Source organism: Silene latifolia, chromosome X (genome assembly GCF_048544455.1).
Source record: "Silene latifolia isolate original U9 population chromosome X, ASM4854445v1, whole genome shotgun sequence".
Lineage (NCBI taxonomy): Eukaryota > Viridiplantae > Streptophyta > Magnoliopsida > Caryophyllales > Caryophyllaceae > Silene > Silene latifolia.
In genome coordinates, this window is record NC_133537.1 from 332261158 (window position 1) to 332275281 (window position 14124).

A 14124-nucleotide genomic window follows, 5' to 3' on the forward strand; every position below is an offset into this window, starting at 1 on the left:
AACGCATGTCCCAAAGACTAATAGAAACTTCACCCCATACAGACGAGGGTATTTGTTTTCGGACACCAGTGTTCACAAAGGGATTCCATAAGAGGGGTACTGCACTCGTACAAAAATAACAACGTATACACCGCGTCAAGGAGGTGCACAACTCTGAGGGAGGTGCGATAGTTACGAATGATATCCTCCAACCACTCCCAATAATGCGGAATATATGGGAATTCAAACCCAAAGCGTGGGTTCACGCTCCATTTCACTTCTCCGCTAGCAAGACGAGCACGTAGTTTAGGGAATGAAGGCACATCCGTTGTGTCCTTGTGATGAGAAGACCGCAATATTAACTCACGAACTTTAGCACCAGAAGAGTTGTTCTCATAGTCCTGCCACCAGTAGTCCAGAAAAGGGACAAACATTGATGGCCATTTCTCAGCAAAGGAGCCGGTCATAGGACGAAAAACAGCGTGCTTGATGCCACTGTCCACTGCGTCGTTGGCATTACTAAGAGTCACCAAGAACTCTTTCTTGTCTGCCTTTAGATATTTGAAGACCACCATGTTTACATGCGACATGGGCGTCTTAAAACAAATGGAGACCCGGTGCACCGAAAAAAATGAGGCCCCAAATATGAATGAATAAGATACTATACTTCGATTTTTGTACTGAATTTAATCAATATGGCTTATAAATTCGGTGTTAAAAACCGTAGGCCCAGTTCCTCCGCCCACCGCTGTTATAATTTTTTCTTTCACTACTCCCATTGCTGCTAGTATGACTTTCACTATTCTGGTTGCTATTATTGTCGCTTTTACTACTCACATGGGTGGTTACTATCATATCATAGTAATTGATTATCTAATTATATTAGAGTTATATATTTAAATAAATCTGAAATATTATACTAGAATATTATTTAAGAGCAATTATTATTATTTACTAATTAAATTACAATTTTAATGAATTTTGGAATATTATATTTTTTGGAAATCTAAATTGATTTAATTTCCTTTTAATAGTTTCCAAAATATAAAATATTTATATTATATTATATTATATTATATTATATTATATTATATTATATTATATTATATTATATTATATTATATTATATTATATTATATTATATTATATTATATTATATTATATTATATTATATTATATTATATTCATGTATGCTAAATAATTAATTTAAAATAACATATCAGAGACATCGTTTGGAAGATTAGGTATTTTGATTCTTGTATTTACTCGCATGTAAACGGGAAAGTAAACACGTTATTCCTTTGGAGTAACATCAACGTATGTACATGATGATAGACTTGAAATCAACCAAGATGCAGCTGAAATTAATCATTACGCACCTTTTTGGCGTAAAAATACCACTTGAGCAATATAATAAGTCAAACTTCAATCGTAATAACCGTAGATCTTACGTAACCATTAGCTCCATAACTTTTTTCCCAAAGAAACGCATCGGATCAAATTTTAAGAGGAGAAAAAAAAATTTAGACAAAAATCCTAGACCATTTTTCATTCAGGATCTGTGAATTTTGGTTAGATATCTTTAACAGTTAGCCTTTAATTTAACTATGACATCCCGATCAAGAAATAGATGAGTTTGATCAAACGTTTATTAGGTAAAAAGGACTATCTCACTACATTATTTATTAGGCCGATTGATTCAGTCGTATCAAACAAAAACTCGTATAGTGGAGATAGTCCTTTTTACTTAATAAACGTTTGATCAAACTCGCCAATTTCTAGATAGTGGAGTTTGATCAAACGTTTATTAGGTAAAAAGAACTATCTAACTATATTATTTATTAGGCGACTCGTGAATAACTCTAATTCATTGGCGGTGATAAAGTGGAGAGTCAACCATGTAATTTTCTAGGTTGTGTCTTAAACTCTAAGCTTCTACGTAAACAATACTTGAGTCCGTTTTTGAAATAATGCTCAAAAATAAAAGAATTGTCGCTTTGGGTCGGTTTTGAAAATATTTATCGAAATGGTGTCCACGTAGGCTCGGTTTTGACGAGCATGTATGGGGTTTAAACACGCCATACGTATTGGCGTGTTTATTTCAGAAAACACGCCATATCCAATGGCGTGTTTAATCAGTCTAATTAGGGTGAACGATTTATATATTTTAATTGTTGTTTAGGTATGTATTTTAGGGAAATTAGGTTATAGGTAGTTGATTTATACTAAATTTGTTCAATTTTTTTGTATAGAATGGAAATTTGTGATTTTCCTCTTATTTGTTATTGGGATGGAGAAGTGTTGGAGCAAAATGGATGTGTAACTTATAGAGGAGGGAATCAATGTTTTATTATAGCTAGGACATATCTTGAATTAGTTGAAGAGATATATAAGGGAATCGGCGTTCAAAGTTTGGGTACTCAATTGAAGGTAATGATGAAATTTCCAAGTGTCGGGTGTTTCGAAATTGTACCTCTTAATAATCAGGGAGCCTTTAAAGCGTTATGGGCAAGTATTCGTCATTCACATGCTCCTTCAATCGACATATTTGTAGAAGTTTCCACTAGTCAAATTGTCACTCCTACACCAAGTATTAGGCTAGATGATGTTGCTCAATTTGTTTCACTTGAAACTAATGACGTAAATGATGGGGAATTTTATGGTAACTTAGAAGGTGATGAGATTGATGAGGAATTGGCAATACTTGATGAGATTTTGTTGGCAAATGAAAAAGATGGTGATGATGATCTTGTCTTTGCTAGTGCTCCCATTGTTGAGTTTAATAAGATTGATCAATTAGATGAGGATGAATTGAATAGCTGGAAAACTTGGGAAAATATGGTAAGATATGAACATGGGAAAGAGTTTGCGGTTGGACAAGCGTTCCCAAACAAAGCTTCACTTAGCGATGAGGTGACATCATTTTGTGTTAAAGCAAATCAATTTTTCAAAGTTGCCGAATCAAAGCCTAATACTATTACCTTCAAATGTGGCCGGTCTCCTACACCATGTAATTGGCGGTTAAGGGCTACACAAAAAGACTTTCATTCTGAAGTTTTTACCATTGTCACATACAAAGGTCCTCATGATGAGTCTTGTGTTTGTGACATGGTACCTCAAGACCACATGAATTTGAAACGAGCATTCATAAGTCATGAGATTCGTAACCTTGTTGAGGGAGATTGGGGATATAAAGTAAACTCTGTTGTTACTTATATTTTAGATAAGTATGGTTGCACAATTTCATACACCAAAGCTTGGAATGCAAAACAAAGAGAAATTGAGGAAATATTTGGAGATTGAGATAAATCATATGAGTTGCTACCTCGTTTCATGCAAGGCTTAAAAGAATCTAATCCTGGCACTATTGTTCAATTTTATACAACACCAACAACGAACCCAAATGTGCAAAAATTCAAGCGTGTTTTTTGGGTATTTAAACCATGTATTGATGGCTTTGAACATTGTCGGCCAGTTTTAAGCATTGATAGAACTCACTTATATGGAAAGTTCAAGGGAACTATTTTGACAGCTATGTCAATTGATGCTAATAATCAAATTTTCCCGGTTGCTTTTGCTATTGTTGAAGCCGAAAATACCGATAGTTGGCCTTGGTTTATGTCTTGCATAAGAGTATTTGTTACTAAAAGAAGTGGGTTGTGTGTCATTTCCGATAGACACAAAGGGATTATGAAAGCAATGAGTGAAGTTGGTAGTGGGTGGGAGGAGTCGTATGCTTATCATAGAGTTTGCATTCGTCATTTGGCTTCAAATGTTAATACACAATTTAGAAATAATGCAGTTAAAGAAATGTTTGGGTCAACGGCAATGCAATTACAAAACAAGAAGTTTGACATAGGATTTCATCGCCTAGGTGAGTTGAATAGAGAGGCACAACAATATGTTGTTGAAATTGGAATAGAGAAGTGGTCAATTTGCCATGATGGTGGACATAGATATGGAATATTGACTACTAACTTGGCGGAGGCATTTAATAATGTTCTTAAAGGAGCACGTTTTCTACCCGTAACGGCACTCGTAAAGTATGTATTTTTTAGAGTTAATGCATACTTTGTTGAGCGACGTGAGTTTGCAAGGAAACGATTGATGAAGGGGCTTCATTATAGTCCGAAGATTACAACCTTGTTGGAGGAAAATTGCAAAAAAGGAGCATACCATAAGGTTGTGGCTTTTGACCATGTCGGAGGGGTGTACCAAGTCACAACACGTAGAGGTTCACGACCCATGTCACATGGTAACCATTTGCACACCGTTGATTTATCCAAGAGGACATGTACTTGTAACAAGTTCCAAACATACAAGTATCCATGTTCACATGTGTATGCCGTTTGTAAAAAGAAGGGTTTAAATGCTACTCAATTTGTGGACATCGCCTACACTACCGGAGAACACTTAGCTTCATATGCTTCTAAATTTCACCCTTTGAAAGATGAGGCTTATTGGGGTCCTTACAATGGGCCTAAAATAGTGTGCGATGAGCAAAATAAACGGGAAAAAGGAAGACGGAAGAATAAAAGATTTCTTAATGAAATGGATGAGAAGAGTAAGAACAAGGTCACATGTAGTTTGTGCCGTGGTTTAGGCCACAATAAAAAAACTTGTACCATGAGAGTTAACAATTCACAAGGGTATTCTACTACTTACACTTGTCTTTAATTTTTTTTTTTCCATAATTTTTTGTAATTATTTCAACATTTATTTTTATGCTAATCTAATAATCTTCTTTTAAATGTATAGGAATAATGGAACAACATCAACAACAAGGCCCGGTGAACCCGGAAGTTCTCACACAACAAGAGGTACACAGGAGCAAGGCAATATTGGGAGAGGGGGGGGAACGTTGGTTCCCTCCGATGTAGGTCACACTTAGTTTCGCACAAGGGATTTTTGGTAAGTGGTCATGTAGTTAATTTCATTAGGGACACTCAGTTTTTTTTATTCATAAGTTAGTGGGGTTGAAGTTTAATGTGGAATTAATAAGTGCTTTGGTTGAGCGATGGAGGCCGGAAACCCATTCATTTCACTTGACTATTGGCGAGGCTAAAGTGACCTTGCAAGATGTTCAAGTGTTGTTAGGGCTACGGATTAGAGGGGATATTGTTAGTGGAACAACCGCTTATAATTGGCCCTTGTTAGTAACTGAACTCTTAGGCAAAACACCGGGTGTTGGAGACCTTAAGGAGTTAAGGGGACTTCTTTGAGGATTGGTTGGTTGTTAGAACAATTTAGTGGTCTTCCGGAAGATGCAAATGAAGATGTTCTACATCAATATGTGAGGGCATATTTGCTTATCTTAATGGCAACTATCATGTTTCCGAATAAGAGTGGTAATGACATTCAAGTTGTTTATTTGCCTTTGTTGAGGGATTTGACCAACTTAGATAATTACTCTTGGGGAAGTGCCGTACTTGCTACTTTATATCGCAATTTATGTAGAGCAAGCAACGTCAAGTCCAAAGACATTGGAGGTCCCCTTATTCTATTGCAATTGTGGGCATGGGAGAGGATTAGTATTGGTCGACCTACCTCATGGGACCCGTTAATGCTACTCATCATGGACCGAACCCATTAGGTTCTCAACATCAAATAAGGATTGACTCATTGGGTCGTAGGTGGGTAAGTGTGAATCGTAAGAGGCCAAGGGGTGACCACACTAATTGGGTATAAGGATGCTTTCGATTCAATGCGACATGATCAGTTTACATGGCAATCTTACACCCGACAGATTTTGTCTTTTTTGCCCGAGTTTTGTTATGATGACTCCGACGATTGGACAGTGATGGCACTTATGATTTGTTTCGACATTGTTGAGTGACATTTTCCTAATAGGGTAGCTCGTCAATTTGGGTGGAAACAATATATCCCTTTAAATTCTAATACCGAACCTAACTTGCACAAAGTTGACAAAAGGGGTGCCTCTTCACGGAATTGGATAGAAAAACATCAACCCTACATATCAAATTGGGTTAGGAGGGGTGATTTTCGGTTCCGTGGTGTAGAGGATGATAATGAAATGAGCTACTACGACCCTTACATGGTTTGGTACCAGGATCACACTATTCTTCGCTTAAACTCTTTCCCCCAACAAGCTACTTATCAAGCACCATTTGGAGCCATACAATATCTTGTAAGTACACTTAATATACTTGTCTTTTAATTCTTAACCAATATATCATAAAATGTGATTTGCATATACTACTTATTTTGTTTTAGGCGCATGGTTTCGTCAATGTCCATGATACATGTGATAAAGAGCTTCAACAAATGCCTCTTGAGGTGCCTCCTCATTTCCGCTCAATGGTTTCACACCTCCGGGACTACTCCTCTCAATCTCTTGAACATGTAGGCTATTCCCATTTGGTCTGTATTTCGTTTTAATTTGGTATTATTAAGTAATTAATTATGATAGTAAATTTCTACCAAAATATGTCTTGAGTTATCTTTCACCATAGACTTGAAATTAACCAAGGTGCAACTGAAATTAATTAATACGCATCGCTTTTTTAACGTAAAAAAACCACTGGACCAATATCAATACTATATATTAATTCTAGGAACCAAGGGACTTCAATGTAATTAAATAAATTTATACAAATTAATTATACTATATAGTTTTAAATCAATAGCACTGTGCGATGGACCTGAATAAGGGACTTCAATGTAAATATTATATAATTTTGGTTGAAGTATAAATTTAGAGAACATGGAATATGGTAATTTTCCTTAAAATAAACATGGCCCACTTATGGTATTAATTAGTATAAAGATGTTAGTTATTTTAACATAAACAAATATAATATAAGTATATTATATTTTGGAAACTATTAAAAAGTAAATAAATCAAGCTAGATTTCCAAAAAATATAATATTCCATAATTCTTTCGACTTAATTAATTTAATGCATATATGTAATATATTTAATGCATATATGTAATAATATATTTATTTCGAGTAGTGAGAGTAACAAAAGTAACCTTAATTGGATATAGTAATCACTCATTGGATACTTAAAGAGTAAAAGTAATTCTGTTAGTAGTGAAAAGAATTGTAGTAACATTGGATATAGTAATATAATAGTAATCACTCATTTGAATAATCAAAGAAACAATATTAGCAGCGAGCGGGAGTAGTGAAAATAACAGAAGTAACAACGGGAGTAGTGAAATTATCAATATTAATGTACAAGTAGTGAAAGTAACAATAATTACGGCGGGCGTAGTGAAAGTAAAAGTAATAATAACGAACGTAATAAAAGTAACAATAATACTAAGAACAAAAGGAAGTATATATGAAAAATTAGCTAAGCAATCGATTTAAGTAAAATATTAATAGCGGGAGTAGTGAATTTGTCTCATAATTTATTTCACTGTAATTTTAAGATATACTCCGTATCATAGAAAAATATATTAATGATATTTATGAGTTATGCAACTTTAAAATAATTTTAATTAATTAAAAATATATTTTAATGCTAAATACAGGTAGCCCGGGCGAAGCCGGGCACCCATACTAGTAATAAATCAAACCTAGATCGTAATAACCGTAGATCTGTCGTAAACATTAGCTCCAGAACTTTTTTCCCAAAGAAAAATTAGCTACTTTATAGATGAAAATGAGTTAAGGATTAAAATTGGGTCAATCAAAACCCACGCATCGGATTAAATGTTAAAAGTGAAAAAAGAGAACAAAAATATAATTATAAATCGAGCTCGACTCGAGTCGAGTTTCAATTTTTCAAGCTTGACGATTTCCAAATCGGACTCAAACCCAAACTCATAATTCCGAGGGCCAGGCTCAGATTGGTCCAAACACCCCCTCACGCTAATTTTGTTTTGTTTTTGGTTTTGTTTTTTCATACTCAAGAGTACAAAAATACCAAGTTTATCCTCCGTTGTGCAAAATCGTCTTCATCATTCTCCGACGTCGTTCTTTATCTTCATCATCCTCCGCCGTCAATTGCATTTGGTCTGTATTTCGTTTTAATTTGGTATTATTAAGTAATTAATTAACTTTTCGCTGAATTTAATTTCCTGATTTTTTTTACAATTCTTCGAATTTTCCCTATTTCATGTAACAATGATTTTGTCAAATTGATGCACATTTAGGTTTAGTACTTTTTAAATTTTTATTTCTGTTAATTTTTATGCGTTTAATTTGCTGCACATATGATAGGGTTTCGAAGCGCGAGGGTTTGAAATTCAACGATGAATTTTGTACTCCATTCATTTCATTTTGATGCGATTGCTGAAAATATGTGAGGAGAATTGTGAATAAGCGTATGGAAATAAAATGAATAGACGGAGGAACTAGTTTCTGCTTTAACAGTTATTTAGCTGAGTTTAGGCGTTTTGTGGGGGTGAGCTGTGGTAGAAGTTTACCCTATATGACTATTTAGCTGAGTTTATGCGCTCCGTTTTTGTGGGGGTGAGCTGTAGTGGAAGTTTACTCTATGTAACTATTTTCATACGATTGTTCAAAATATGTGAGGAGTATTTTGAGAAACGTATGGAAATGAAATGAATAGACGGAGTAGTTAGATTCTGCTCTAATGGCTTTTTAAGCTGAATTTGGGCACTTCATATTGTGTGCGTGAACAGAGGTGGAAGTTTACTCTTTGATTCTGTATTTTGTGATGTCTGATTGTTATGCTTTTTATTTTGATGCAGAGGGATTAGTTGATTAATTAGCTAGTGTGGGGTTTGTTATCGTATCATATGGCTGATCGAGACAGGAAAAAGGCACTATTTCGCGCTAAATTGAACGAACGACAACAGCAAAAACGCATTGACTCGCCTCTTGTCAGGTAATTTACTAAATTCCTGCAAATTAACCCTAATTCCGGGGTTAGAAGAACCTCCAGATAATACTTTACTGCATAGTTCCTGTTTGAATTTGAATGAAGCATTCTGGTTTAGTATTATTGAATTTTAGTACAACATGGAATTTTTGCGTGCTTGGGAACCATTACATCTGAGACTATTTTCTGTGGGTGGATGCTGCCAGAATTTCTGCTTAGTGGTAGTTTGTGTTTACTTTCTGTTCGGTAGTTTATTACGAATTTTAGGAAGTATGTGCTTCCGAGTTATGGGCATTGGTCTATTAGATGGTTAGGCTGTGTTTTAGTTGCTTTCTTCATAATTAGGTCACATAACCTTGTAGTTTGTCTTCTTTGAAGAATCGTGTAAGTGCTCCTTTTTGCTAGTTATGGCCTTTTTAATAGGCTTGATGGAGGGAATTGAGTAATTGACAGAAAAGGGAGGGGAGGGGGAGAGAGATATTTCTTAATTTGGCTTCACAAATAGGATTGGAAGGAAATATAAGAGAAATGGAGGAATTCATTTCCCCCCTCCATGACAAATAAATTCTTCACAACATAAAATAAATTTGGAGTGGAAACTCTCTTGCTGCATTACCGCTCCCCTCCCTTTTCCTTCCTATCCATCCCCATCTCTCCTTCCCTACTCAAATAGTATCCAAATACACCCTTACATTCTTCTGTCGGTCACAAAATTACTTGGCTGTATAGTAAATTTTGTGCTCACGTGTCATGGATCTTGATAGCAAACATAGTAGGGAATTGTGCTCAAGCTCAATACTATGGCTAAAATGAAAACGTGGTTAATTTTATGGAGAATGACATGATAATATGGAGAAGAAGGCGTTTAGAGATAGTTTTCTGGATAGATGAGTTGGATTAGTTTGTCCCTAATCTTGCTCAACAGATCACGCTTTAAAGTGTGATTTAACTCAGTAACGACATTGATGGGAGGGGAGAGAAAGTGTGAGGTTCCATATCCCTTTCAAGTTTCAAATATTTCCCGCCTTGAAGGAATTAGGCTTATTAAAAACAGAGGGAAATGGGAATCCCCTCTTTCCTTTCCTTTAGTGGTATTCTGTTCTGTTGGTTTAGTACTAGTATTATACATTTGTTCTAACGTCATCATCATTGTGTTAGTAACGACATTGATGGGAAGGGGAGAGAAAGTGTGAGGTTCCATATCCTTTTAAAATCTTTCCAGCCTTGAAGGAATTAGGTATATTAAAGACCGAGGGAAATGGGAATTCCCTCGTCACTTTCCTTTAGGACTTTATTCTGTTCTGTTGGTTTAATACTAGTATTTATAGCTTTATGGCCTTGTGGGGTGGTTTCAGTTAAATAATTAATCAGGGTTCTTTGGTCAGGGGAGGAGAGAATAGTTCATGGGATGAGCTGTGATTTGATATGTAGCCATGTAGGGATGTGTCAAAGGTATGGTTTTGGTCATTTTGCCTGGCACGTCTCTTTGGTGGAACATTGTCATGGCTTTTTTCTTCAGAAATAGATCCCCTTCAACCAATGTTAGTCAAAGCTTGAGGGCGCATTGAGGAATCAATATAAGACATGGCCTAATGTTGTGCTGAAGCTTTGAAGTTTGAGCTCTAGCCCTCACACGTTACTTCGGAGCCGTCTCTTGTCTACTCCATGGTCAAGTAGATGGTGGACATTATTGGGAAGTGGAGGAAGTCTACTTTTGAGAGAAGTTTTACCCTAGGGCAACTTATTTCTATCATTTTCCTATATAAGTTGCCGACTTTACCCCCTCCCTCCTCTTTTGAAAGATATCAGTGTGTCACATGTTGAACGGTTCTTGAATTTTTGTTTTATTTGTCTTATGTTGTCCTGGAAGACTCTAAATTCAGCATATGGTTAATATTTTCTTGTGGTATTTATTTCATTACTATTCTGATATGCAGGTACAATGAACAAGATAAGCCTGTTTGTCGAGTGTGTGAATTCGTATTAAAATCTGATTCTGATTGGATACCCCACCAAGCTTCCCGTAAGCATCGCGAGGTAATGTTTTAAATTCCATTGAGATATGTTTCGACTTAATCATTGTCCTTTTCTGGACCTCTTGCACACACATCTGGTTGTATCATCTCTTCTGGACAGCTAATATATTAGGGTTGTTTTTCAGGCAGTAAATAATATTAAAGCAATTGCTTCAAGGAAAACAGCAGAAAACAGTACAAAATCTGAGACCCCCAGTGAATTGCCTAAACCCCGAGGAGATGATTATCAAAAGTACAATGGTGATAAAACAAGCATGTCCTCAGAGGTAAAGATGTCTCGACCAGCATCTGCACTTCCTGCTGGATTTTTCGACAATCAGGACACAAAGAGGCAAAAAGTTGGTGAGTACCTGTGAATCTTGATGGAACTTGTTGGGTAATGATTTTTAAATAGATCCCTCAATGTATATTACTCTCTCCGTCGTATAGTTAGGTTCTTACTCTCATTTTGAAGGCATACCTTATCAGGGTTCTTGCCTACTTTTTTTTTGTGAATGTCATTTCATTTCTTCCCTAAAATTATTTCTCCCACTACTCATCCTTTAAGTTTCCGTGCAAAAGAAAAGTAGAATCCTTACCATGGGATGATTGGTATTATTTATCTCTGAAACTTGCTACTGCTCCTCCCTCTTCTGAATAGTTAATGCAAACGAATTGTACTGAAAGAGAAGGGAATAGATTTGTGTCTCTTGGGCACTGGGGTAGTCCTATTACCTTGATCACTTGATGATTTGATGCATGTGTGAATGTCTTTCGATTATTGCATGCAATTTCTTCCATGCATACATTGAAGTTTTCAATCTGCACAACTCCCAAGAGCCAGCTCATTTTTGGCTTGGGGGAAGGGATTAGAATGCGACTTAAAACACTAAGGTGATGATTGACTGTCGAGGGATAAATCCAGGAGTCACGGTGAATCGGTGATCCATATTCTGGTGCCTGCCCCCATGGCCATTGAGTTACCTTATACTAATAATGTGAATAATTGCAGCACTATATGATTTACGGTCTTTAAGTTTGCCAGATAGGGTTTTTTCTGATGATCGGCTGATTAAAAAGAAGAAAAAAGAAAACTAATTTTTCTGGGTATATTGTTAGGGTCAGCTCAAGTAGAGCAGGTTAGTGCTTCCAGAACTGCTGTGTCATCTAAACTTTCAAGTATTAATCAAACTCAGCCCACAAGTACTACAGAGAATGTGACTGCTGACACAAGAATTAAGGAGACAAAGGTAGCTCTACCTCCAGCTGAAGGTTCCCTTGGTAACAAAGCTACTGATATACCCACTCCTGACTCAGAAACTAAGCAGACAAAGGGAGCTATACCTGAAGGGTTCTTTGATAACAAAGATGCTGATTTACGGGCACGTGGCATTGAACCTGTGAAACCTAATGTCAAGTGAGTTCCATTTATCCAACTTGTAACTCACAATCTTAGTTTAAGTGGAGATATATATGCTACTCGTTAACGTTTTGGTCAAATTCTTTGGAATAATCTTGACATGCTTATTAATTATTTAGTTCTTATGTACTTGAAAGGCAAGTTAAGTTTTTTGGCTTAAAAATTTATTGATACTTTTCAGGTTCAAAATAAATGTTTTCGTGGTGAGAAGTGATGTTTGTATTTCAGTTTGTAATTTTATCCAATAGGCTGTGCTTTCTTTTTTGCTTTTTAATGGATGCTTCTTCATTTACCTAATTGTCATTATGTTGTTGACTGATAATCTAATAACCATTATCAGAGATGAGTACAAAGAATTTGAGAAATTGATCCAAGAGGACTTGATGGAGGTCGACAACCGTTTTGAAGAAGAGGAGGTTAGCATCTTCACTTGCCTTCGCCATTTTCGTTCATGCTATCTGTTTAGTTCTTTGTCTGTATTGTTTTTGTTGGGTTCACCTACCAACCCGTACATCCTCATCAAGGACCTTAACAACTTCACTCTAATGCCTCCTCGTGTTGGCAGCGCAAGGGGGTTAGATGTATACAACCTTTCTCGTGTATTGAGAACACAAAGAGGTTATTTCCCAATGACATTATTGCAGATTGTATCACTTCGTAGTATATAGTACATGAAGCACTGGTAATCTACCGAGTCATTTTGCTTTTCTTATCATATTTCAAAGCCAAAGAATCCTCTTTGGTTTATTGGAATGGAAACACCATTCTTTCAACACCATTGAGGAAATTAGTTTTGCGGTTTTGCCAACTGTTGGGCTTGACTGCTTGAGTCTACAGCGTGTGGATTTCTTCTTAATCATTTCTTACTTGCCTTCTGTGACATATCTGTATGCTTGCAGATTGATGCAGCAGAGCAAATAGAGGAAGAAGAAACTAGAGAGCAAAGGTAGGTGAATGTTTGAACCTCGTCCCTCCATCTCAGTAAATAATCCCTTTGAGGTTGTTTTTTTTTTTTTTTTTTATCATTTTCTTTTGTATAAAATGGTCAAATGAGGCTTAATGAAATGGAGGAAGTATTACATAAGACTCCGTAAATGTTAAGTTCCTTAAAACTGTTTCTCATCCTTTTGTTCTTTCACTCCAGAGCCTTAATAGAGAGACTGGAGAAGTACAAGAGCATTAAAATGGAATTAATTGCTGCTAGATCTAGAAAAGCTGATAGAGCGTCTGATATTTCACAATCGAAATCCGTCCAAGAAGATGAATCCTCAAGTGAAGACGACGATGAAGATGATAGGAGTTTTGCAGTTGACTGGAGAGCAAAACATATCTGAAAGATTTATATCTACTGAAGGATCTTGAAACGGACAAATTAAGCCATTTGATGCGGCAAGACAAGGGTAATGTTCAACACAGAAATTGCAAGCAATTCATCAATGAGTCCTTTCTTTTAAAGGGAGCCATAATCATAATAGAATTTTGTTGATGGCCGGTTTTTAACTCGAGTCATATGTACGACCACTTTTGACTTTACTAACCGAACTAGAGGACATGTACGGCTTATTGATGAGTTAAGAGTATATATTGGCAGGTTCTTTATTGACATCTCTGGTTGTTTCTGAGGCAGAAAATATTGCTTCCGCTGGAAAAGTAGATCGACAGTCAAGTTTACATTGTACTTTCAAAGTTGTCCCACTTCATCCATTAAAAACAGCTCTTTGTTGTCATCCCACTTCATTTTCGTCGTTGTGGATAACTGTGGTCCATCATTTGTGTTTTCTTCTTGTCATCTCAAAAGATTACCACCGTTGTAGGTGGCCTAAGGCACCCGTCAAGCCATACCATCATTTATCCGTAACTTAAGTCAAGCTATGTTCAACGACGAGCTAGTT

At 36.1% G+C, this 14124-nt stretch overlaps 2 protein-coding genes across 3 annotated transcripts; both read left to right on the forward strand.

Moving 5' to 3' along the window:
• The first annotated feature begins 3312 nt into the window (after positions 1-3312).
• Positions 3313-5201, forward strand: LOC141620878 (uncharacterized). The gene is made up of 3 exons (XM_074437634.1): positions 3313-4543; positions 4738-4799; positions 4947-5201. The coding sequence occupies exons 1-3, from the start codon at positions 3313-3315 to the stop codon at positions 5199-5201; spliced, it is 1548 nt and encodes a 515-aa protein (XP_074293735.1).
• Positions 5202-7763: 2562 nt separating this feature from the next.
• LOC141618701 (protein ABA AND ROS SENSITIVE 1) lies at positions 7764-13836 on the forward strand. 2 transcript variants are annotated; one of them, XM_074435785.1, is made up of 8 exons: positions 7764-7965; positions 8667-8803; positions 10735-10834; positions 10959-11175; positions 11932-12229; positions 12573-12648; positions 13132-13178; positions 13377-13836. In XM_074435785.1, the coding sequence occupies exons 2-8, from the start codon at positions 8715-8717 to the stop codon at positions 13564-13566; spliced, it is 1017 nt and encodes a 338-aa protein (XP_074291886.1). In that variant the 5' UTR covers positions 7764-7965; positions 8667-8714; the 3' UTR covers positions 13567-13836. The 2 variants fall into 2 exon arrangements, with proteins under 2 accessions (XP_074291886.1, XP_074291887.1); XM_074435786.1 differs by having other exon boundaries at positions 7858-7965; positions 11938-12229.
• Positions 13837-14124: the final 288 nt, after the last annotated feature.

Bases quoted from the DNA above. Each gene is read 5' to 3' on its own strand.
- LOC141618701 (XM_074435785.1), top strand. From the start codon at position 8,715: ATGGCTGATCGAGACAGGAAAAAGGCACTATTTCGCGCTAAATTGAAC. The intron at 11,176-11,931 runs GTGAGTACCTGT...GTATATTGTTAG, and splicing joins CACAAAGAGGCAAAAAGTTG to GGTCAGCTCAAGTAGAGCAG. The intron at 12,230-12,572 runs GTGAGTTCCATT...AACCATTATCAG, and splicing joins CCTGTGAAACCTAATGTCAA to AGATGAGTACAAAGAATTTG.
- LOC141620878 (XM_074437634.1), top strand. From the start codon at position 3,313: ATGCAAGGCTTAAAAGAATCTAATCCTGGCACTATTGTTCAATTTTAT. The intron at 4,544-4,737 runs GTAAGAACAAGG...TTAAATGTATAG, and splicing joins TAATGAAATGGATGAGAAGA to GAATAATGGAACAACATCAA. The intron at 4,800-4,946 runs GTACACAGGAGC...TTTATTCATAAG, and splicing joins AAGTTCTCACACAACAAGAG to TTAGTGGGGTTGAAGTTTAA.